The following is a 26,813-nucleotide window of genomic DNA, read 5'->3' as shown; positions in this document are numbered from 1 at the left end:
GTAAAAGTTTTGAGTTTATTCAGGACATCAAGGCACCCACAACAGTGCAATTAAAAACACTCATGAAAAAGGACTTCCAGAACTGCTTCAGAAAGTAGCAAGAATGATGGGATAAGTGTAGTCAAAAAAATGGAATATTTTGAAGGAGCTTAATGGCAATGCGTCTTTTACTATAATAATTTTTAAAAATATTTTATTACATCTTGTACCTCATTTCAAATCAATTTTGATCCCTCCTATAGCCTTATGTGCTATTATAACTTGTAATTCACACTAACAGTGTGTTTCAAACTTTCAGTTACCTAAGCTCTTCCATTATTTTAAACTGCTCTTCAATTTCATTGCTGGTCTTAAGTATTCTTCAGACTGTTTGTCTAACTTAAGCAGAGCAGATGCAAACACTGTGTCATAACTTACTTAATAATTTCCTTCTCATACTACTTTAGTATCAACCTTGGAAACCAATGTAAAGGCACTATTTTATTTGGATAATTATTAAATTGTTCTCATCACAGTACACTTGTCCTATTAATTTGTTGGATGCATTTCTGAATTATTTTAATCAGCAGTTTCATGGACTGTTGTGCTAAATACAACCATAAGCTAGTGAATCTCAACCAAGGATGTTTTGTCTCCTGTTGATACTTGATAGTGTCTGGAGGTATATGTGCTTGTCGCATCTGGGCAGATGCTAATAAAATTTAGTGAGGGCTGTTGTAGGTGCTTAGTGGCACCTTCCAAGGTTAAAGTTCCTACAAGGTGCAGAACAAACCCCATAACAAGGAGTTTTCTACCCCCTAATGTCAGTAGTACCAAAGCTAAGAAATCCTGCTGTAAGCCATCATCCCTTCCCTTCCTCCTCACTGTGGAATAAATGATAGTAAGTGGTAAGGGTGCCACTCTGAGTTTTTAGCCCAGAGTGAGTACAGATACCCAGAAAGTTGTACTGAGTTATTAAATGGTCAGAGATCTATTGCAGGAAAAAATATACAGTTTCTATAATTAAATAGTAGTGGTTATTGAAAAGTGGCATGGTCTTACTGTAACTGGAGTGTGCTTCTAGTAACAATAATACCTTTAAAGAAAATCCCTAAAATTTCTGTAGACACATAGTAACTGCATAACTTTGTACCTCAGTTTGCTTCAAGTAATAGTCTTTTACGTCTAAGTGTATTAATGGAGTTAAAGTTTATAAAGTGTCACATACCTTTCTGTTAAGTGAATAGTTATATAATTCAATACCATTGGGACATAATGTTTTCCTTTGTGTATTCTAATAGAATAAGGTTTCTTGAGGCTCTACAGCAGTGATGGCGAACCTTTTAGGGCTTGCAATGATATAGACAGCCTGCTGTGCACATGTGCCATATGTTCGCCACCACTGCTCTAGAGTTTACTTTTTACAATTTGTGTTTATAAAAATTATAATTTGTAATTTATGAAACTATCAAACATTTGTGTAAATTTATGAGATTGTAGTCTTTTAAATAATTTTTCCTGAATCTGATAGTAAAAATTCTTTCTGGCCTTTTTTGAAAAATACGAAATATATATCTTAGCAACAACTGATTTTAACTACAAAAGTTATTCTGTAAATGTATTTATGTTAATTTTTTTTCCTTTAAGAAACTTCCCTGAGTAAGATGTACAATGTAGTATTATTTATAGGTTCTAAGGTATATAATCCGAGATCACGCTTGTTCGGGGTAGTATGGCCTTAGGTATCTGCAGCTTAAGGAGTCCAGTCTATTTGCATAATTGACTGACCATATTAAAAAGAAATATAAAGTATTATAGGTGTTCAGTGTTAACATTCTCTTTATATCAAAATGCTAATTACTGTGTACAGAGGATTAGGAAATTTTAAGTGTATACATTGCTATAAAAAAATTTTTTAATATATTTACAGCTTCCAAAGGCCTTTATTAGTCCTCGTGGACAGAAACGTAGATTTGGCGACTCCTTTACACCATACCTGGACATATCAAGCACTGGTGCATGATGTCCTGGTAAGAGGAATCATACAGTATTTACTGCCAAAGTCTGGTAACATTCAGTGGTGGCTTTAAATTAACATCATGTTATAGAAACAAGGATGAAGCTGAAAAATATGAGTAAAAATTAGTGTTGTGGATGCTGGAATATAGTGAAGCATCGAAGTTTAAAGTTCCAAATTTATGATCTGTAAATTATAGCATATATTGGTGGTATTTTTTACAGTAATGAGGGGAAAATGATGAAGGAAAATGAACAAGCATACCTTTTTAAATTTTTATACTGAAGAAGCGGGAAGAAAGTGCAGGTGTGTGTGCATATACAACCTCCACCAAAAAATGTGTACACACTTCGGGAAAAGAAAACTTCATATAAATATTTTAATACTAAACTTATTGATACATCATGAGATTAATACAAGTTACCTTTAGCCTGTACAATTATAAGAGGTGCTCAAAGTGTGGTGGCCATTAGCTTCCAGACATTTATTAGTATGGTGCACTGCTGCTTAGGCAACCTTGGTCATTGAGATTGCTGCACATACGTTTTCAATTTCTTCTCTAACGACCAGCATGTAGTGGATTTTCTGCAATATATGATATCCTCTAATGTCCTCCATACAAGGGTAACACCATCTGTTGAAAAAATATCATACTATTTTTCTTTTCCTGAAGTGTGTATAGATTTTTTGGCAGATTGTGATTGTGTGCATGTGTGTATTTTCTCCCTGGTGTGAAAAGATGCATTTGCTCGTTTTGCTCTGGGAATCACTTTAAACCTCATGGTAAAAATAAGCATTATTTTTTTATGTTACATTGTAAATTTTCTAAAATAATTCTTAATGTCTAATTTCATGCATAAAGCACAAAATTTATATTTACATACATTCATCAGCTAAATAATCTGTTTAGTATGTGAGAGGCAAAGATAAATAGCCCCAACCTTCAAAGGCTGTGGAAAGACAATATATACACGGGAAATTTCTATCAAATCAGTATGTGATAGCAGAATGATCTCCATGTGAGATAGGAAAATTAAGACATACAGATGAAAGAATTTGAACCCCGATCATTGGTTCTAAGGCAGTCATTCTAGTTTACTAACTCCTAGCCCAGGCTTCTAGGGATTGTGGTATATAATAGTATTATTATTATGGAGATTGCCTGGAATGTCATATAAAAAGGAAATGGAAGCTGTATGTGGTGGAACTCTCCTATAAACCCAGCATTCTGGAGGATGAGGCAGGAGGATCACAAGTTCAGGCTCAGCCTGATCAGTTTAGTGACTTAGCAAGATGCTGTCTCAAAAGGAAGTAGAGGGCAAAAGCCCTGGGTGCAATCCCCAGTAACACACACACAAAATGCAGAGCCTAATAGCTTAGTGGTATAGCAGCTGCTAATGCTTAAAACCATATCTGAGGCCCTGGTTTTAATTCCTAGCATCCCCACACACAAAAAATTAAAAATAAAGAAATGAAATAGATAATTTATTTTAATAGCTAATGGTTCATTTATTTCAAACCTAGATATTAACTCTAAGGTATTTACTTAAGTCAGATTTAGAATTACCAATGGACATTGGCAGTTCCATTTCTCCATCCTAAAGTCCTATGCCATGAGGCTAGGAAGACTGTCAAGAAAATCATAATTTCAGTAGAGAGGACAAGAAGAATCAGAGGAACTACTGAATTAAACCCTGAGTAATTGAGCAGTTTACACATGGAAGCTGGTTATAGGAGGTTAAATAAGACATTGGTAAGACTGAATTTATCTAGTGAGTACCTACTCTTTAGCAAACATTCTAGACCAGTGGTGGCAAATCTCTGGCGCATATGCTGCAGCAGGCATGCACAGCCCTTTCTGTTGGCATGTACTCCAAGTCACCCCAGCAGCTGAACATCAGATAACAGTTGTTTTCTTTCTAAACTAAAATCTCAGTATGCAGTGTTGGCACTTTGCAATAAGTAAGTGGGTTTTGCATTACAGTTTGGTCACTCATCTCTAAAGGGTTCACCATCGCTGAATTAGACAAAAATACTCCCACCTTTTTGGAGCTTACATTCTAGTAGGAGAGAGAGGCAAGTACCCTAAAGGATATAAAGTAATTAATGGTGAAACTTTTAAATAAGAAAGCCCTAACAGATAAAATTATACCTGAGAAAAGATCTAAAGGAGATAAGGTAGGGAATGGTATAGCTATCTGGGAAAAGAACATTCTAGAAGGGTACCAGCCTTCTAAAATGGCAAAGCGTCAGGTAGCCACAGTGAAGAGAGGAGTAGGGTAGCCAGAGGTAAGATTAAATAAGACACAGAAGCAGTATAGTGTAGGACAGTGTAAAGACACTGACTTTTAATTTGAGAGAAATGAGGAACCACATTGCCATTTTGAGTGAAAGAGGGACAATCTCATATACATTTGAGCACTCACTCTAGCTGCTGTTAAAAATAGAGCCCATGAGGCCATAGGAAAAGTAAGGAGATCAATTAAGGGCTTTTGGAATTACCTTAAAAAGATGATAATGGCTTTCAACAAGAGTGAAATGATGAAGGCTGTAATTGTCTATTGAATTTAAGATTATAAGGTTCGTTGGTGAGTTGGATGTGGGATCTAAAGAAGTATCAAGGAAGACTCCCAAAATTTTGTCCTGTGCAGATGAAAGGATGCTGTTTATTGGGATGGAAAAGATTTGGAAAGGAGCAGCGTGGTATGTGGGGGATCAGTGGTCTAGTTTTGGACATGTTGAATGTGGAAAGACTATTAAGATACCCAAGTATACTTGCTGAGTAGGTAGACGTGAGTTTGGAGTTCAGGAGAAAAATCTGATCTAGAGAAATAAATGTAGGGGTAATTGTGGATGGTATTTAAAGCCAAGAGACAAGAAGAGATCACCTGGAGAATGAATATAGATAGAAAAAAGTAGAGGACCAAGAACTGAACTTTGAGGCCCTTCTGCATTTAAAAGGCAACTTTATAAGTAGGAATCAGCAGTATAGGAAGGAGAAGCCAGTAAAATGAGAGAACTCTTATCTGGGTAGTTTTTGGAAGCTAATGAATTATATATCGATTATGAATTAAATATTTCAAAGAGAAGGCAGGGATAACTGATGACTGAGAAGTCACCCATCTGTGTGCCCATATCAAGGTCATTAGTAACTTGAACAAAAGCAATTTCCACATAGTTGGGCTAAAATGTTGAAATGGTTTTAAGAGTGAATAGAGAAGCATTTTAAAACCATAAAAGTGTGTGGTGCATATGCCAGCACTCTGAAAACTAAAGCAGGATTACTATGAGTTTGAGGCCACCCTGGGCTGTATAGCTCGCTTAAGGCCAACCTGAACTACATAGCAAGATCTTGTCTCGAGAAATAAACAAAAATAAAAAACTGTGAAAGTGTTTTTCTGTGGAGGAAAGCAAAGAAAATGATTGCCTAAAGGAAAAATGAGTTCAGAAAATACTTTTTTTTTAAGTGAGGGAAATTACTGCCTGTTTACCAGTTGGAATGAAGACAATTAATGCAGAAGGTATGAGTGTCCTGCAGGCGGCCATGAGTAATGTAGAGCAGTGTTCCTCAATCTCGGCATTCATGTTTTCAGACCAGATCATGGGGGGGCGGGTACTGTACGTTGTAGGAGGTTTACTGTCCCTGTCCTCCATCCTACATAATAGTACCAGTAGCATTCCCTCAGTTGTGATGACCGGAATGTTTTTACACATTGTCAGATAAGCCCCACGGAAGGGGAATAGGAAGGGGCAGTGTTGCCCAGATAGAGACCACTGCTACAGGCTGGTGATGCGAGTTTCAGAACTAAAGTTGTTCTAGGAAAGAGGGCAAATAAGGATGTTGGAGTAGCAACAATCTCAGCCCCAGGCCCACTGATATGCCGTGTGAGAGGTGAGAACAAATTGTTGTCAGGTGTGGTGGTGCATTCCTGTAATACTGACACGCTGGAAGGCTGAAGGAGAAGGACTGCAAGTTTTAGCCCAGCTTGGGCTATTCAGCAAGCCCCTGTCTCAAAATTTAAAAAAAAAAAAGAGGATGTTGCCTTCTGCTACTGACTCTTGCTTGAAACAATGAAACGGTGTATACTAATAGGCACTTTGGTAAAGCATGTTTTTTTGCCACTCAGGTGTAAAATGGAAAACGCCAGTCACTCATGAAACTGAAGCGGGAGGATCATAAGTTTGAGGCAGGCTGGGCAACTCAGAGAGATTCTGTCTCAAAAAAATCAGAGAGGCTGGGGATGTACCTCAGTGCAAAGGTCCTGAGTCCTGGGTTTGATCCAGTGCAGCCAGAGGAAAAAAGAAAAACACTTAACAGTTACCTCAGAAGATTGCAGAGGATAGCCATTTGGAGTTCAGCTACAGCCCAAAAGTACAGGAGAAGTTTAGAGGGGCTGTTCGAAGTGGGAGGTTTTGCTACTAAGTATGAGTCAGATGTTATTAGAGAAGGATTTCAAATGTTGACCAAGAATGGGAGAGAGCACGTGGGAGGAGCAGGAGGAAAGGAGTCGTGCAGGGATTAGTGGACCAATGATTTAGACTGGAGAGTCTCAAGTCATACTTGGACTGACTCTTGGGTGGCAGCCTGGGGTGAGGGTCTTCTGAGAACAAACAGACGAGCTACTACCTGGTCTTCCTTGCCAGTGGCAGTGTGGAGGGTATCTGGAGCACAGAGATACCTAGGGGTACTTTGTAATTCCTGAACTTGATGTTTCCTGGCCGGTTCTAACTCCTCTGGGTGGAGGAGATTAAAATTCCAGGTGCTGAGAGTACAGTACAGTGTAGGAGATAAGACACACGTAGAGGCAGTTTCAGTATAAGGGGATATGTTGAGTCCTTCTTCTGAGAGAGGAAAATCGTGGTGCATCACTTAGACATTCCCCAAAACTAAGTCTAACAGTAGTCCTAAATGCTGGGCCTTAATGTTCCAGCATGAAATGAAAATAATGATAGTAAGCATGAGATAAGTTTTATACTGGCCATAATTTTTATTTCCTACTCTTTGGAGTCAAAATATCCTTTTACAAATAAAAGATGGTAAAAGGAAACGGTAGAGTTGCTTTTGTTTTAATTTTTACATAATAAAAAGTTGGCCATCTTTGAAGAGGCTCATTATACTGCACAATTTACAGTGATCTAATTCTATTAATTAATTGTAATGCAGTTTCTAGATACAAATAAGCTCCAACTGAGATGTTATAGATTATATAACTGTGCCATGTTTGTTGATTTTAAAACATACTGTTGAAGTTTCTTCAGACCTTTAAAACTTTTACCCTTTGCCTCCACAAGGTGGAGTAAAAGTTTAGAAAGGAGTTGTTAAGTAGCATTGCAGCTTGCTTTTTATATCAAATATCTTTGAAAATCTGGAGCATTGGTAATTATTTGTATATATTCAACCTTGGAAACAACTATGAAAATTCAGACAGCATCCTTGTATGTCAGAAAGATTATTTATACTGGAAAATACACTCTTCTGATGAAAAACTTGGCAATGCCTGTTTCCTTTTATTGGGATGTAAGATCCAAAATTAATAATTAGTCATTATTTCTTTTTATTTTATCTAGGTTGTGGAAGGGGTAGATTTGATTGTTCAACTGCAAAGATGCTTGTCCTCAATCAAAGGGTATCTTCTTTTGTACTTTTTCTTTTTTAAAATCTTAGAATCTCTTTATATCTTTAGCCCTCTATTGTTAACTCTTATTTGAAATAGTGAAATAGAATTTATACAGATATGTAGGCACTTCCATACAGCATGTTTTTTTGCCACTCAGGAATACAGCAGAAAATCCCAGTCACTTGGGAGACTGGGGTAGGAGGATCACAAGTTTGAGCCCCGTCTAGGCAACTCGGAGAGATTCTGTCTCAAATAGAGAAATAAAAAGGACTAGGGATGTACCTCAGTGCAGAGGTCCTAAACTCAAGCTCCAGTAACACACATACAAGAGTACAACAGGAAGTGATACATAATATGTATATATTGTATTTTTTCTCCAGTACTGAGGATTAGACCCTTTGCACTAAGGGCCTTTGCACTAAGCCCCTCTACCTTTTCTATTGTTTTGTTGTTTCTATTGTTTATTTTGAGACAAGGTCTTACTTAGTTGCTAATTTGGTCAGTTTCCCCTCACTCTTGCAACCCTCTACCACAGCCTCCCAGAATGCTAGAATTAGAGGTACGTACCACCACACCTGACTTCAACATCCACTTTTCTTACACTGGTTTAAAGACTGAATGAATGGCTTGTCAGTTGAAATTATCACATAAAGACTGACAGAAAATGTTTGCATATTGCATGTTGCCAGGAATGTATCTGTGGCAGGGTTTCCAGCTAATGATTCCTAGAATAAAAGAAACGCTTGTTTTAATGAGTGGGCAAGCATCCCAGGCATTGCTGATGCTTATAGAACACCTGCAGCTCTGAAGAAGGTGAGGTGGTGCTGCTTAGTCTAAGCCAACCAACCCTCAAACTTCAGTTGTATGAAGTATTTATTTACAGTATCTCTTGTTCCTTGTCCAATCTAGATCTCCAGGGGGAAGTTCTTACATCATAGTGATTCAAATATTTAGTATGATGAAACCATTTCACAATCACAATGGCAAAAACAATTACGGTTTGCACTTCAAAAAATTTTTAAATTTTTAGGGGATATTTCAAATAACACAAAATTAAATAATCCTATATTGAACTCCCATGTATACTATTCAGCTTCCTGGTATTAGCTGATTTTATGAAAGAATATTTTTACATATCTGTTTTAAAAAGGTAATTGATCAGGGATGACCCTGCACTCCTGTAATCCCAGAAGTCTAGGCGACTGAGGCAGCAGGTGCTCAAATTCAAGACCAGACTGTGCAGTTCAGTGACATAGCAAAACCCTATCTCAAAGAAAAAAATGGGAGCACTAGTGTTGTAGATGAGTGTGAAGACCCTGGGTTCAATCCTCAGTGCTGCAAAAAGAAAAAAGTTAATATTTTTATTACACCCCACAAAATTAGAAATAATTCCTTAGCAATATCCAGTACCAGTTCTGTGTTCCTAATTATTTCCAAATCATTTCAAAGCTACGTATGTGGAGTTGGTTTATTCAGATAAGGATCCAAATAATACCCATACATTGTATTCGTTGGTATCTCTCTTACTTCTCAGTCTGCAGTTCTGCCCACCCCAGCTCTTTTTATTGCTATATTTTGGTCCAAAGAATTGGGTCATTTTTCTGTGGAATTTCCTGTGTTTCTACACTTGACCGATTGTATCCTTATAGTACAGTTGAACGTGGTTCTCTGTCCTCAGTATTTCCAGTGAACTGACAGATCTAAAGATTTGATTTGATTTGATTTGGGTCAATTCTTTGTCAAGATCACCTAGCGTAGGGTTGTGTAGTTTCTACTATACAGCAATAGAAGGCATAATGTCAGTTTGTCCCAGTGTGAACGATGACATTGATCAGCGGGTTGGGGTATTGTCAGTGTAGTCTGTCCAGTACACAGTTCTCCATAAACATTTTTGCCAAACGTTTTGATGTTGTTGACAATTGTTTTCTCTTCATTGTATTAACAATGGCAAATAGCAATTCCTTACTACTGTTATTCTATCTGCATCTTTCTTATATACAGAAATTCCCTTATCAACTACTTAGAACAAATGCTTGTTTCTTTTTGCCAAGTTTTAGTTTGTGCTAACACCCTAGCAATCTGTAAAGACAGTCAGTGAAATTGTTCTTTCTTTACTATTACTTTGTGAACTAATGGAGTTTTAGAATTGAGATATGTGTAGACTATTACAGTTATTCATATTTATGCTCAGATTACTCCTTTTTGGTCTGTCATGTTGGATTCAGTGTCCTCTTTACTTGACTTTGTTTTTGATGGCTTCAGATACTAAAAAGTTCTTGGTTCATCACTTCAGATGCTTCAGACCTGTACCCAGCCGTTTTTCCAAAAGCTTTTATTTCCTTTACATGACAAATTTATAGTATTTAGAGACGACAGTCTGGGATACTAGGGCTGTTTATCTCCACTGAAATATCTTTGCTTCTACATATTTTCAGTGGTAAGAAAGACAGCATCTCATGATGTTTCCCAGTCCCTAGAATTAAAGAACTCATGTTGTTATAATGTACAGTTGTAAAATGAAACTGTAAAATTGTTTAGTGATTGTTGATTTTGCATACAATTTAAAAGCTTCATTGTAGGGCTGATGCTGTTTCATTATAAAGAATATGCTTTAATCTTTACTGTACTTGAGTTTTGTTTGACAGGCTAATTTATATGAGCCAAAGAAATCATGTAACTATTAGATAAAGCAGAAAACACTTGGATTTAAGTTGTAGGATGGTTTAAATTCCACACATCATCACCATCATGAATCTTTGTCTCTTCAGCCATTTAAGAAAGAAGTGTTATTAGAGTGATTTATGTAACTATAGCTAGGAGCCCATGTATTTAACATGTATGTGTCTCTGTGGAGTGATGGATTACAAATAAGCTCTAGTCTGCAACTAGTGCTTCTTCCAAAGCTTCCAGACTCTTTTCATTGAGCTTTATAGTTATCCATGCTCATTGAAGTAGGAGATTAGTGTCTACAATTTCCTCTCATGGGAAACAAGTTTCAGGGAAAATCATTTTCCCTAAATTTTCAAATAATGTTTTAATTCAGAAAAATCAGATTGTAACTAGCAGAGACATTGCTGTTAGATCAGTCCGTTGATTGATCTTAAGACAATGATACTTGCGTGTGTCCTACATTTGTCTTGTATCTAACATTTTAAAGGTTGTCTTATAATTGACAAAAAGCAATGAAACAGGTTTTCCTTATCTGTTAAAGTAAATCTCAAGTCTAAAGGAAATAATTGTGATTTATAGAAGTATTTGTCTGCTGTAGAGAAAATACGCATGTGTCATCACACTTTTTATCATTTGTTTCACTGATGTTATCCCTAGACCCAAATTATTTAATTCTTATGGTGAAGCTTTTCTCTAGAAGGTTGCACTCCTTTCAGGAGATTAGACTTCTCCTTCACTTCATGTGAGACAACATAGGCATTCATCTTCAAATGATTGAAAGCACATTAGTTTACGGAGGACAGACTAGGAAACAGCTTTGGGAGATAGTGCAGCTGATGGATAGTTTTCTTTCCTCTTCGTTACATCATTCAGTTCTGCCCACTTCCAGCATTATTACAAAATATTTGTCTGTGTTCCATAGTTTTATGTTTTTCCTCCTGTACTCTATTTCTTCTTGTTTTTTTTTTTTTTTTCCGGTACCGGGAATCAAACTCATGACCACACACTTGCCAGGCAGGTGCTGTGCCTCTGAGCTAAATCCCCAGCACCTATTTCCTTCTTGTTGAGTAACTTGATAATACAAGATAAAGGACATCATTAGGGTAGGTACTATCACCTCAGTATGAAAACTCTGGTTTTTATTTATGACTCCAAAGTACAAGATAGTTGAATCAACTAGTTCAGTAATTACTGTAATACTATTTGGAGTTAAAAGGGTACTAAATTCTTGCCAAACAAAAATTATCTTTATTTTACTTGGCTTTCTAAATATGTGAATATAAACCTTCTTTCTGCATAAATAGGTGTCACGGCTATTACCAGAGGAAATTTTGTTAACATTAGCCATGTGTGGCTCTATTGATCTGCATTAACTCGTGAAAGAAAAAAAAAAGATTGCTGAAGTCTTCTCAGTGTTTTTAGCATTTCCTAGTGCGAGTTGCTTTTATCTGGTGATTTGAGGTGCTATTGTCCAGTATTAAGTCAGGAAAATGCGACTGTCTCCAGGGAAACACATTATACTCTACCATATTAAAACCGATTGTGTTGTCTTTTGTTTGTGTATAAACGTTCAGTTGCTTTCACATGATTGAGTTCAGCACAGAGTGTTCTAATTTCCCAATTTTTAAGACAAATTACATTTCCTTATTTGCCTTGCTATTATGCAAACAATGGAAATGTTCTTACTGCTATTATATTGTTTCTCAGAGCACTTAACATCTTTTATTCCCTTTTCATTTTGAGTTTTATGTATTCCATCAGTACTTCAATAATGATATGTTCTCCTATTTTTAGAACAGTAATTTTGCTAACAAGTTACTTTTATTTTGAATGAGCTGTGTCATCACCATGGAAATAGTATTTCACTAGAAATTCTAGTTAATAAAGCTTAACTATTTAAACATGTTTCTCTCCAGTATCTTGTTAGATAATTTTTAAAGCTAGGATTCTTCTCAGTTGTGACTATTTAGTATCTGTTTATTGTTTATATTGCATAAAGTGCTTTCTCACAGTTCTGCTCTTTTTACCTTGTTTTCATATGGGTGACTTGTACAAAGTGTAGATGATACATGTGGATGAGAAACAGAGACATTTTAAAAGTCACAGATATTCTTGATATGTAATATGATGGCGCCTACTAGAAGGACAGTATCAACAGGTTGAAATATAACCTAGTGTATTCTTTATCATTCTAACCATTTATTATAACTCTGATCTTTAAACTGCCTGTCTTCACCATTTTCTACATTGCAGTGATTTCAAGTGAAAGGATCTGATTCCAAGTAGCTGTGTTCTTTCTGTGATAGAATTAGCGTAATGCTTAAAAGCAGTGTCCCTAAAATCAGACGGCTGGGTTTTAATCTAAGTTCTGCTACATATTTCTATATAACCTTGACCAATAAATTCTGTGTGGTTCAGATTTTTTCATCTTTGAAATGGCAGTTTTATCACTTCTAAGAATTATCGTAAGGATCAAATGATAAGTATAAAGTACTAAGAACAGCACCTTACACATAAAAGGTAGCTATTCTTTGGTGAATTTTCTCTTTGATGGGCTTCACTTATATAGGAAGAAAAGAGTGCCTCATTGTTTCTATAATTTAACAGAATATATGTTGCTCCATTATGGCAGTTAGATATTTATATATTTCACATCCTTTTTTATGTCAAAGGAAAAAAGTGGCAGAAAATCAAGTCTTATAAAGGATTTATTTAGAAAGTTACAGGGTATACTCTACAGTTGGTATTGTTAGCCTTGTTTTATCTGATTAAATTGTGTCCTGTATATTTAGTCAAGACCTAGAATACCATTATTTTAAAATGTACCTCAATACCTAGAACTAAGATAGTATGTCACAGTCAAGCTTAATAATTTTTCCATATAGTTTCTTGTTTATCATTCTTTAACTCACTTGTTGATAGCCATGTTTTTTCTTATAACTCACTATTGAGCAAAGTTGAATACTGCTGTTAACACAGGGAAAAAACACAGTTCTAATGCAAGAAGAGGAATAAAGGAGAGAAAAGATACTTCAGTATTTACCTGTTGTATGTTTGGTTTTTCTTCTTTTTTTTATTTTTTTGAGAAAGACCAAAAGAAAAAAAGCATCACATGAGTAAAATTAGTCTGAGATGGAAAAGTTTAACAGCTAGTCATCTGGCCAGCTTTTAGTATTTATGTGAAAGGGAGTGCTATAATTATTGTAGCTTCTACTTTAATATTTTAAAAAATATAGTCCATCAATAAAGTAACACCAAATGTTAAGACTCTCCCAGAGTTTAAAAATTACATTTATGCCAGGCTTACATATTTATACAGGATTACACCTGTAATCCCATCACTTGGGAGGCCAGGGTGGGAGGAGTGCAAATTTGAGATCAGCCTGGGACACAGAGTGAGTTTGAAGCCAGCCTGAGATAAAAGTGAGACCCTGTCTCAAAAAAAAAGTATATTTTTTGTTTTTGTTTTTGTTTTTCTGGAAACAACCAAATACCAAAAAGCTTAGTCAAAAAAATTGATGAGGCCAAAAGTGAACCTACTTTGGCCACAATCAAGATTAGGTAGCTGTACCTATACAGATCGAGAAAGACAAAAACTGTGTGTGTGTGTGTGTGTGTGTGTGTGTGTGTGTGTGTATCCATCTTTAAAGTAAAAGATAATATGCTTATGCCAGTATAACTATCAAATGCATGAAGATTTTTCTAAAAGAATACACAAGGATCTTAACATGATTTCTTTCCTTTGTATATTTAAAAGATCCATCATATACATCTACTAGTTCCGTTAAACTGATAAACTTTATAAAAAATGATAAGTACATTTGTATATAAAAAAGCTTGGAGGAATACCTTTTTAAATTTTAGATCTGTGTTTCCCCCAGAAATATTAGGAAGGGCAGGAAGAATTGTATGTTGATCATTTTCCATATAGAAAATGTTGTGGCTCTTAAACTCAGAAAATGGTTATTTAAACCAGGATTACTTTTTTTCATAGGATTTCCACTTAAACAGAGTAAATTTGGAAGAATCTTCAGGAGTGGAAAACTCTCCAGCTGGTGCTAGACCAAAGAGAAAAAACAAGAAGTCTTATGATTTAACTCCAGTTGATAGATTTTGGCAGAAACACAAAGGAAGGTAAATAAGAAAAATATCACTAGGATTTTTCCCTTAAAGTGAAATGAAGACACTATATAACCCAAATGAATTTGAGAAAAATACCAAAAGGTCATGATGGTTCATTCACATAATGAGTGGGAGCTATAATTAAATAGCCCATAGATACACATCTTTATTACTTGTTTTCTTCCTCATTCCTGTGGTTCTTGTTAGTTTTTATTTTGTTGGGGCCACCTCTCTCTTCAATAAACTCATCCCATTAGATTTTGTAAATTTCACAGATTGTCTTTCTGACTGCACTGGCCCTTACAAGATCATTCCTTTTCCTTTTTTTTCCTTGTGATACTGGAGCTGAGGCCAGGCCCCTCACACTGAGCTACATCTCCAGCACTTTTTTATTTTTATTTTGAGATAGCCTTACACTAAATTGCCCAGGCTGGGCTCAAACCTGCAGTCCTCCTGCCTCAGAATGTTGAGTGTGCACCATACACCTGGCTTCTACCTTTCTTTAAATAAGATTTTGTGATAGAGAACTTCGGAATGAGATTTTTCCTTTTTGTTCCTTGAGTGCCTTCGCTAACATACTCACGGCAGGGCTGTCATTCATATCTCTCCCTCTCAGGTGGCTCCGTAATGCGGATTCGATCATTCCCACCAGCTTGCACTGGCAGTAGGACATGCGTGACTGTCCCGTGGGCAGCTTATAACACTTCTCGGGGGGTCTTTGATTACAGTAATGCAAACAAAGGCATTGATTTAGCAGACCATGTGTCATCATACTATAGTTCTTTAAGGAAAATATTAAAATGGTATAAAAAATTGCAATACAGCTAATTTGTGGTACAACTGTTGTAAATGCATATTATACACACCAGCAATGTAAGTACATGTAAGATTTCCATGTTAAAATTTAGAGAATTAATTATGGATAATATTCACCAATATGAATGCATTTCTTTTAATTTAGTAAAAAATTTGATTATTGTAATTTTGATTGGTATGAACAGTATTTATATTTAGACAGTAATTACTCACATTCAAGCAACTAACCAGATTCGATCCATCTGTAGACGTTTTATTAATTTTCATAGTAAAAAGTGTTAAAAGTGATTAAATCCATTTGTACGACCAGTGGTACAAGCTGCCAGGTGAGCCAGTCATGGCTGGTGGTTCAAGCCTGCAGAACATGTTAAGCCTCATATTACATATCCATACATGGAGCACCTAAGCCTGAAGCCCAGAGACTTATTCAAAGTACATTAGAAATTATGAGTGAAAATATTGTAGTGATTTGCCATGTAATTTGTTGTTGGCAGATAAACATATCCCATCTGTTAAATGTTAGGAGTACTTGATAGGATTAGTAACTGCTATAGAAGTTATCTAGTAGTCATGATGGCTAGAGAAAGAAACAAAATATTTCTCAGAGAAATAGAAGAATACTATTGATCAGTTACAGAAATACTAATATTTAAAATAAATACAGATATAGATATAGATCTATCTATATGCTTTGTATAGCTGCTTTGGGCCTCATTTAACTTTTATGTTTAAAAACAAATAGGATACAAATTTGGCATAATATGCTGAAGTTTGTTTTGTTTTCATACTCACCGCTTTATTTTTTGAAATCATATTGTTATAAAATTTTAACTTTCCCTGAAGAGAAAAGTTACTATCTCTAATTGTGGCCATCTTGGGTACTATTATAACTTATTTTACTTTCAGTAATATTCTTTCCTTTGGAACTCTATAGTCTACATTTTCCTACAGAATGATGAAGTAAAAGAAATTGAAATTCACTGGGGAAACATTATTGATACAGGATATGGTATATTTTAAAATGGATGTTCCCATTACACTTGAGACAGAATCTAACTAAAGCCATCTCCACAGTAGTGACCTCAATGGATCTTCAACCTGCAATACAAAAACAATAGTAATATGAGAAAACAAGGCAACAAGATGCCTCCAAAAAGTCTTAACTCCGCAAAAGCTGATCTCATTGACATTGAAGTAGATGAAGTTACAGACAAAAAATTCAAAAACCAAATGGCCAAAATGTTTGAAGAGACCAAAGAAACACATAAGCAAATTCATGAGATAACTAATGAGCTTAAAGAGGATTTCTTTAAACAAATAAAGGATTTTACTAATAAAATGTTTAAGGAAGAAACTAATTGAGTTAAACATTATTAAGGTGTGTTATGTACATATATCAACTTCCCACAAGGAATATAAATATTATGTATTAAACACATATACTAATAAAATTTAAAATTTTTTACATTAAAAAATACAAATGACTGTTTTAGTAAAGAATTACAAATTGTGAAAATAAAGCAAGCAAAATTTTCTATTGAAAGACTCAATAGAAAGCACAAATAGCAGATTTGATGAATGAGAAGATAGAGTATCAGACATCAAAGACAAGTTGGATGTAATAGATCATAAACTCAGCAAACTCCTAAAAATGATGAGGTATCATACTGTCTGGATCCAACAGCTGCAAGATGACTCGAAAAAAACCCTCAGAATCATAGGGATAAAAGAAAAATTAGAAGATGACTCAAAAGGTTTAAAAAATGTATTCACTGAAATCATAGCAGAAAAATTTCTAAATCTTCGGAAGGAATTGAATACTTAGTATACAAGAGGCATGTAGAACCCCAGATAGTCATGGCCAGGAAAAAATCTACCTATCACACATCGTAATCAAACTTAGAGAAATTCAACAAAAGGAGAGAAGACCAAAAGCTATTAGGGAAAACAAAGCCTCCAAACGCAAGCCTACCAAGTAACAGACTTCTCAGAACAAACCTTAAATGCCAGGAGAGCTTGGAGGAGAGTGTTTCAAGCCCCAAAAGGAAACAGTTGTCAATCCAGACTTCTGTATGTGCACATTTAGCTTTCAGAATTGACAGAGAAATAAAAACTTTAAAGACACTATAAAGAAATACATGACCACTAACCCAGCATTATAGAAATATGTCAAAGAATCTTGGACAGAGATGATGCCACCAGCTCCAAAGATTTGTAAGGAAAATATATATCTGATTGGAAAAGTAGTTAAACAAAAGGGAAAAAAATAAAGGAATCAGCACTGGAAAGATACTGCAACGACTAGACTTAGTAAATACCTTACAATAATGGCTCTCATTGTCAATGATCTTAATTCTCTAAAAGACAAAGACTAGCAGATTGGATCAAAAAGCAAAATGGAACTATATGTTGCCTATAGGAGACACACCTTATCCACAAAGAACATAGACTGAACATGAAAGGGTGGATCCATGAGCCAGAGCCCATAAGTAAGGAAGAATAGCCATAGTATTTTTCAGACACAGTAGACTTTAAACCAAAACTGATCAGAAGAGTCAAAGATGGATGGACACTATATACTGGTAAAGGGAAAAAAACAAAAAGAAGAGATAACAGCTTTAAATATATATGCACCAAACATTGGCACACCTAACTTCATAAAACAAAAAAGCCACAGGACCTAAAAAGACAGACACTAAAGCATACTATCAGATCATAGTGGAATGAAACCAGAAATCAGCAGCAAATGAAACCACAGAAACTGTGCAAACTGTGCAAATTGAAGAACACATTGAACAGTCAGTGGCTCACACAAGAAATGAGAGAAGAAATCAAAAGATTCCTAGAATCAAATGACAGTGGAGGCTCTGTATACCATAACCTATGGGACAAAATTAAGCAGTCCCAAGAAGGAAGTTCATAGTGGTGAGTGCACACATTAAAAGAATAGGCTGATGCCAAATAAATAATACAGTGATGTATCTCGAGATCCTTGAAAAACAATCTAACCCACAACTAGCAAAGAAAGATTAGAGGAGAAATTAACAAAATTGAGACTTAATGCAAAGAATCTGTGAATAACAGAATTGATTCTTTGAAAGGATAAACAAGATTTATAACCCCTTAGCCAAGCTTAACAAAAGAAAAGCCCATATTAAAATAATAAGAAGTGAAAAAGGTGAAATCACAGTTGACACCACTGAAATCTAGAGGATTATAAAAATGAGTTAGAAAATTTATATTCCAATTAATTGGAGAACTTAACAAGGAATGGAAAAATCCCTAGCTGCATGTGAATTACAAAAACTGAATAAGAAGATAAAAAACCCTCAGTAGACCAATAACAGGCAATGAAATTGAAACAGTAATACAACCCTACCCAAAAAAGCCCAGGACGTACTAGATTCGCTGCAGAATTCTACTAGGAACTTCAGGGAAGATCCAACACCAATACTCGCTAAACTCTTCCGTGAAATCGAAAGGGATGGTGCACAGCCAGATTTATTCCTGGAGGCTATCCTGATACTAAACCCCAGACAAGGACTTAACAAAAGAAAAAACCAGCAGGCAAGTCTCCTTAATGAATATAGATGTAAAAGTCTTCAACAAGATCCTGGCAAACAATGTATCAAATCATTAAAAATATCATGCATGAATCATGACTAAGTTGGCTTCATTCCACAGATAGAATATGTATAAGTAAATAAACATACTACAACACATAAACAGAAATGGGAACAAAAATCACATAATCATTTTTTTTTTGAGACAGGGTCTTACCATGTGATCCAGCTTTTCCTTACATTAACTATGTAACCCACGCTGACCTCAGACTTGCAGAGATCCTCCTACCTCAGCCTCCTGAGTGCTGGAATTACAGGCATGTGCCACCATACCGGCCCTGATTATCTTAATTGACGCAGAAAAAAACCTTTGACAAAATCTAACATTCCTTCAAGACAAAAATCCTGACAAAAAATAGGTATAGAAGGGCCTTATCACTGCCAACATCATACTAAGTAGGGAGAAAATAAAAGCTAAACCCAGTTGTAAATGTTACTCTAAAATCAGGAATAAGACAAGGGTATCCATTCTCACCACTTGTGCTCAATATAATACTCAAAACTTAAACCAAAGCAGTGAGACAAGAGAAAGATATAACAGTGATTTGAATAGGATAGGAAGAATATAAACTATTCTTAATTTGCAGATGACATGATCCTTTACATAGAAGACCCAAAAATCTCCACCAAAAGACTTGTAGAGTTAATAAATTCAGCAAAGCTACAGGATACAAAATCAGTACACAAAAATAAGTAGGGTTCTTGTACCCCAACAGTGAGCCCCCACAAAAAAAATCAGGAAAACAGTTCCACTCACAATAGCTTCAAAAAGTATTTACAAAGCCAGGAGCGGTGGTGCACACCTGTAATCCCAGCATTCTGTACATTGAGGCAGGAGGTTTGCTGTGAGTTCAAGACCAGCCTGAGCTACATAGTAAGACCCTGTCTCAAAAAAAACAAAAAGTAATTACATACCAAGTAATTAACCAGGGGGTCTCTCTAATGAAAACTGTAGTATACTGACAAAAGAGATTGAAGAGGACATCAGAAAAATGGAAAAGCATCCCCTGTTCCTAGATGGACAGAACAATATTGTCAGAATGACTGTGTTACCGAAAATGATATCTCAACCAACCCCAGTCAAAGTACCAACAGTATTCTTTACAGAACTAGAAAAAAAATGCTAAAATTTATATGGAGCTAGAAGAGAGACAGAATAGCAAAAGAAATTCTGAGCAATAATAGCAAAGCAGGAAGCATCACAAGCCAAGATTTCAAGTTTTGTTACAGAGCTGTAGTGATACAAACTGCATGGTACTGGCACAGAGACATATATGTGAATCATTGGAACAGAACTGAGGTTACAGAAACAGCCCCAGACATACTTAGCTATGTGACCTTTGACAGAGGGATCAAAAATGTGTCCTGGAAAAAAGCCTCAACAAATGGTGCTGGGAGAAACTGGTTATCCACATGTAAAAAAAATGGATGTAGACCCATATTTCTCACTATGTAATAAATCAAAATGAATCAAAGACCTAGATATAAAAACAAAAACTAAATCTGCTGGAGGTAAAATAAAGCTCCTAACAACACAGTAATAGGCAGTGACTCAACAGAACCTCAGTTGCACCAGGAATAACACCAACAATCAAGTTGAATTATATCAAAATAAAAGCTGTTCCAAAGGAAAGAAGACAACCAACAGAGTGAATAGGAAAAAATTTTGCCAACTACCTCTCAGAGGACTAGTACTAGACTATATAAAGAACTAAAAAACTAGACTTCCCCAAAATAAAAAGCCAGTCAAAAGGGGGGAGCCTGAAATGAATAGACATTCACAAAAGAAGTACAAATGGCCAGTAGGTACATGAAAAATATTCAACATCTGTGGCTATTAGAGAAATGCAAAGCAAAACAATATTGAGATTCCTTCTTACTCCAGAAACAATGGCTGTTATTGAGAAGTCAAGAAAAGGAATCCTGACAATGATAAGGGAAAAAAGGAAACTTTCTTGTTGGTGGATTTGTAAACTGAGATCAGTATGCAGGTTCCTCAGAAAACTGCCAATAGAAATTCATATGACCCAGTTGTACCTCTTTTGGATATCTTTCCAGAAGAGCTAAAAGGATCATATTACATGCATACCCCTGTTTATAGCAGCACAACTCACAGTAGTTAAATCTTGGAAGTAGCCTATGTACCCATGAGCAGATGAATGAATAAAAAAATGTGGTATATATAGATATGTAATAGTGTACTATTTGGCCATAGAAAAGATAAATTTGAGTTACTTGTAGGAGAATGGATGCCCTTGAGTCCATAATTTTAAGTGAAATAAAAGTCAGACACTGAAAATTCCTCTTACATGAGAAACCCAAAGTATATTTAGAGAGCAAAGTAAAAAGAAAGATCGATGGGAAATGCAAGTAGACTTTATGGAGATGAGAAAGGGATGTAAGGGGTAAGGGCAGACAAGAGGGGAGAAGAGAAGAGGAAGTGAAGTATCAAGAACTGACAGGTATATGTACCACTATCCCCACAGTATTCATTATGTATCTGAAACATTTTTAAAAGCTTATGAAGTCTACGTCTATACCACCTTGAATGTGCCTGATCTCATCTAAAAAACTTAAGAGCAAACTGAATTGACATTCCCTCATAGAGAAAAGCTTAAGAGAAAAAAACTCTTCATTCATATATGAAAAGAATGAAAACTTTTGAATATCTTTGAATATTGAAAAGTAGGTTTTTATGAAGAGATTGAACTGGTACCCTGCAAGTTGTACTGCAATAAAAACAGGCACAAGGGCTCTGGGAGACTGCATAGAGTTTTACGTAACTCTGAACTTCACTTTCTCATCAGCAAAATGGTTGAGGTTATAATTGTACCTTTTGTCTTGATCTCAGGAGATTTTTTTTAAATTAGACAAGATAATGACCAAAAATTTGGCCGCAGTTATGTACGTTCTGTTGGTCACGACAGAGATGGAACTCATTTTTGTCAAATCCCTAAAAAGATGCTTTGTCTTTACTAATATATATATAATATATTACTATTCCTATCTCAACAGACTGGTTAGGAGTAAAGTAATAGAGATAAATGCTTAACTTACTATTTGACAGACAGTAAACATTCAGTAAATTATCATTCTTTGTTGGCTGTGAGACCAAAAGATACTGGCGATTTTGAGGGTCATGGAATTCAAGTACTGAATCTTACCGGTGAAGCTAGGGCCTTGAAAGGATAAGCGCTCTCTCATGATAGCTGGTCCTCATTACAATTAGATGGAACAGGACTTCTGACTATTCAGTGTAATGCTGAGACCTCAGTGGTACTTTCTGCAACAGAGACTGCTAGAGTTGAAGTCAGTGCCAGGGTTATTGGGTAAAATTGGACTGTGTTCCTCCAAATCCTTTCTGGACTCCCATCTTGTCTGTCAATCTCCATTGGATGAAATGTGCTGACCATCAGTGAGATGTTTTCAAGTGTCAGTGCTAAGAAAGGAAGGTTTTTATTTTGTTGTTGAAATGAGAGAAGAATTCTGGCCTTCTGTAAAGCTACGTAGAGCAGTGATGGCAAACCTGTGGCACCTGTGCCACCATGGGCTGTTTATACCATTGAAAGCGCTAAAAAGTTTGCCATCGACGGTCTAGATGAAAAATACTCATCTTACAACCACTTTATGATCAGCATGTGTACGTCTAGAATTTTCCAAGTTTAGTCTTGTGTTACACTTCCTACCTGAGCTGCTCCAGGATTGCCGAACGGTTATATCCGAAGGCTACAGAATACGAGGAACTGCAGTGGCCTGGAGGAAGATACTGAGAAGGAAGCCCACCACAACTAGGCCAAGTGCTATTTTTACCAACAGGGATATTAACAGTACTGAATTACATTATCTTTTTCTCACAATTACTTGTAGGTGACACTTCTTAAGTGCCATTATTGAATAGACCCTTTGACACTGCATGTTAATCTTGGTGGTAATTGATATACCGTGATTTCTTTAATATTTTCAGCCACCTAAATATTTTATGTGTTGTTGTAACAGCATATAGATGAAGGGAAAATGTAATGTCACTTAAGTAAAATTTATTTTGATTTATAAATATTACAGCATGTGTTTTAAAGTCTGTGTAATTTTATGTTGAATGTTTTCTGACTGTTAAATATTCATATCCAAGTAAGTTATATTTGAAATAATCTTCATTGTATATATTTCATAATTCACACAAAAATCAGTCTTTTAATGTCGTACTCATAGTTCCTCTTGTGCAATGTTTTTTTTAGTCCGTTCCCAGAAGTTGCAGAATCGGTTCAGCAAGAACTGGAATATTATAGAGCACAAGAAGATGAGGTCAAACGACTTAAAAGCATTATGGTAAGGTTCTGTTTGCTCTCTAAGAATTACAGGGAAAAGAAAGGAGCTCTGCAGGGATAAAGAAGTTCACTTTTTTTTTTTCCTCACATAAAAGTTTGAGGCCATCTTTTGCTTTAATAACAACAAAGTTACACTTAATCAAGTGATCTTTAAAAAGAAAAACCTAAATGCTGAAGTCGAAAAATTATAAAAGAATAGTATGAGTTATGATTTGAAAAAATAGAATGACTGTTTTAGAGATAAATATTCGAATACTGTTCTACCATATTTAGACCCAAATTCAGATTTCACCTATGCTCTTCACTACCTTGTGACCTGTGACAAATCTCTGGGCTTGCTTCTTTATCTGAAAATGCCAGTTGATCCTTACTTATTTACTAAATCAATGTTTGATTAAATTAGAGGTGACTAAAACTTTTCTGTAACTGTCAGAAATGCGTATGCTTTCTGGGTGTGGTGGCACACATCTGTAATCCCAGCTCTCAGGAGGCTAAAGCAGGAGGAACTTGTGTTTGAGGTCAGCCTAGGCTACCTACACAGACCCTGGTTCAAAAACATACAAACATATGCTTGCTCCTCAAGAGGAGAATTGTTATTTTAGGTGACCTTAATCCTACCATTTATCAATAATCTTAGGGATATGAGTTGATTTTTATGGTTGGGCCTGGAAATTGTAAATAATTACTAGCACTTTTTTCCCCCTCTAGGGACTAGAAGGGGAAGATGAAGGAGCCATAAGTATGCTTTCTGACAATACTGCCAAGTTAACATCAGCTGTGAGGTAAATGTTCAGTATATCCTCTTTGTAGTATTTATGTTGATGAGGTTTACTTTGGAGGTTGAAAAATGGTTCATGTTTTTAATAAGAAGAAATAGTATATAATAGTAAATACATCTGTGAACATAAGGAACTCCACTGTGTTTTTAACATGTTCAAACTGACCTCACTTCTCTCTTGGGTACAGCAGGACATTTAGAAAAAGTGATGGCAGAAGGGGAAATACAGCATGGTTTCTCTTACATGAGAAACCCGAAGTATAAATAAAGAACACAATAAAAGATGATGGGAGACAGGGAAGGAGACCTTTCGACGGGGGAAAGGGATCTAGAGAGGAGGAGAGAAGGAGATGAAAGGGAAGTACTTTAAAAAGAATTGAGGTACAATTGAGGCGTATGTACCAACTCCACACAATGAATGTGCTCAGTGTGTATCACAAATACATACTGATGAAGAAGGGATGATAGTAATTTCATTAGGAAAGTAATGATAAAGCAGGGCAGTTATTACTATTGTTACTCTTTGCTAGTTGAAGGTAAAGCAGTTTTCAGTAACTTGATATTAAGAGGGAGATTTCATGGTTCTGTAGTCTGATTCTAGTTTAAACTTTAGAAGTGGAAAATCAAATAGTAGAAATAATGATATTTGGGAACCAGATTATTTTAAAATAAGTATTTCACCTTTGTTAAAGTAATACATGCTGTATGTGGTCAAGTCTGCACATTACATTCAGTGATAGTTTGTCACTTTATCACTGTTTAGTGTTCAAAGGTTCCTGAACACCAGGTGTGGGTTTCATTAAAGTTTGTATCATTTTCCTAGAAAATTTTATGATTAATTTTTAATTTTGGGGTCCTTGTAGTTCTTTACCAGAACTTCTTGAAAAAAAAAGACTTATTGATCTACATACAAATGTTGCCACTGCTGTTTTGGAACATATAAAGGTAAATTTAACCTTTCCCCTTGTAATATAACCTGTATTTGTATAGCATTTATATGTTATAAGATGCTTTCATGTTCAGAATCTCATTGAGCCCTCACTGTAACGTTACGAAGCATAATTATAATGTTCATTATCTAGGTAGCAATGTTTTGTTCATTTGTTTTGCAAATGAAGAAATTTAAGAATATAGAAAGATAAGTGATTTGCCCAAGAAAATCACTAATAAATAGAGGTTAGAATCTGTGATATTTCTGTTATGTTTCACTGCCTAAATACCATCTCTGTATATTTTTTTCTACTGGTAACAAACATATCTCACCACCAGTAAGGCAGAATTAGAAATCTAACTAAAGTATCTGAAATACCCTTTACTATCACTTATGTGACTTAGTTCTAAACTTTCTGATTTTAAATGACTCCATTAACATCAGAGTTCCTTACTGTCTCTCATTAGGCTGTGATTTTAAAACAAATGTATTGGGGCTTCTAAATATTATCATAGTTCTTTTTCTCATTACCTTATACATGATTATCCCATATCAGCTAATATCAATCCTTCAGTATTCTACCTCATTTATTCTGCAGACTTGGAGCTGAATTCCAGTGGTAAATTGATCATATGCTAAGACTTGACTTCTATTTTTCATTTGATCTAATACTTTTAAACTGCTTAAAAAGATGAGTATAATTGCTGCCTGTCAAAGATGTGGTTGACATCTTGGATTTATGGAGATGAGATTTATATGTCTTATTTAGTGATTTAAAAAGCCATGTAGCATTGGAAAGGACACAATAAAGATAGATAACAGACACTGTGCAGAATGAAACTTAATTCTGTGTAATTTCTATGATGCCAGTAACCTAATTCTTTCTTTGTTCCACATCTTGATATTGATACTTGATATTTTCCATGTACTTACAGGAATAGAAACATACTTGTACAAACAATAAGTGATTCTGCTAATGTTTTCACTTTCTTACCACCCATATAAAATGTCAAAAAGCTGTTTTAATCTTTTTACATGGAATCATTACCTATTAGAGAGATTACATATAAACCCAGATGAAATACAACAGGGAGCTTTATTGAGAATTTTCTTCTGAAGGAAAAAAAAAATGCTTTGCTTACATGGCTAAACATGAAGACCATGAATCTAATAAAAGAAAGTTAAAAAATGTACTGCCCTAAAACAAATAAAATATAAGTTCTAGCTTACATCTATGAAACTGTAATATTATATAGTTAGGACCCTATGATCCAGTTAACAAACATCTTTTGAATACTTGCTGTGTGTTATGTACTGCACCTTTGTAAGGTACTATTTGCAGATAGACAAGTAAAAACAAATTCAATGCCAGGCAAATTGTGCATGCTTGTAATCCCAGCCGTTGGGAGTCTGAGGCAGGAGGATTATAAGTTCAAGTCCTATCTGGGCAGTTTACTGAGACTGTCTCAAAATAATAAAAGGCTAAGGATATAGCTGTCAGTGCAGGGCCCTGGGTTCAATCCCTAGTACCAAAAACAAAAAAGTTTAATTCTTACGTTCTACTTTGACCTCAGTTCTCATAGCTGTAATATCAGGAAAATGCCAAGCTTAGTGCCTGCTACAAACTAAGTTATATGACCTAAAATAACTATTTATTGTTCCTAAAGTGTATGTGTTATAGTAAGTCCTTAAGATACTGTAGTAAACAAGACAGGTAAATTTTCTCTTCTCTTAGATCTTATGGTGTAGTAAATAAACAGAAAACAAATTAACTTTAGTGATGTGAGAATAACAAGAACAGAGTAATGTGAGGTGATAATGATTGAGAGGCCTTCTCTGGAGTTGAGTGGTTAAGAGATCACTGTTGAGATAATGTTTGAGTTGAGTCCAGAATTGGGAGAAAGAGCCAGTTAGTGAAGAACTTAGAGCAAGCC

The 26,813-nt window shown here is 35.4% G+C and overlaps 1 protein-coding gene across 3 annotated transcripts in view; it reads left to right on the top strand.

Annotated features, from left to right (window-relative positions):
• Positions 1 to 26,813, top strand: part of Scfd1 (sec1 family domain containing 1) — a 97,300-nt gene that overhangs the window by 22,861 nt on the left and 47,626 nt on the right. For all 3 annotated transcript variants that reach the window (XM_005376971.2, XM_013510387.1, XM_005376970.2), the window contains exons 10-14: positions 1,910 to 2,009; positions 14,279 to 14,418; positions 23,081 to 23,171; positions 23,879 to 23,952; positions 24,812 to 24,893. In XM_005376971.2, coding sequence (XP_005377028.1) covers positions 1,910 to 2,009; positions 14,279 to 14,418; positions 23,081 to 23,171; positions 23,879 to 23,952; positions 24,812 to 24,893 — 487 coding nt within the window. The remainder of the gene's footprint in view (positions 1 to 1,909; positions 2,010 to 14,278; positions 14,419 to 23,080; positions 23,172 to 23,878; positions 23,953 to 24,811; positions 24,894 to 26,813) is intronic.

Source organism: Chinchilla lanigera, unplaced genomic scaffold (genome assembly GCF_000276665.1).
Source record: "Chinchilla lanigera isolate Chin_1 unplaced genomic scaffold, ChiLan1.0 scaffold00008, whole genome shotgun sequence".
NCBI classification, from domain to species: domain Eukaryota; kingdom Metazoa; phylum Chordata; class Mammalia; order Rodentia; family Chinchillidae; genus Chinchilla; species Chinchilla lanigera.
Note: the sequence above shows the minus strand (reverse complement) of the source record. Positions and strands in the feature narration are given on the sequence as shown.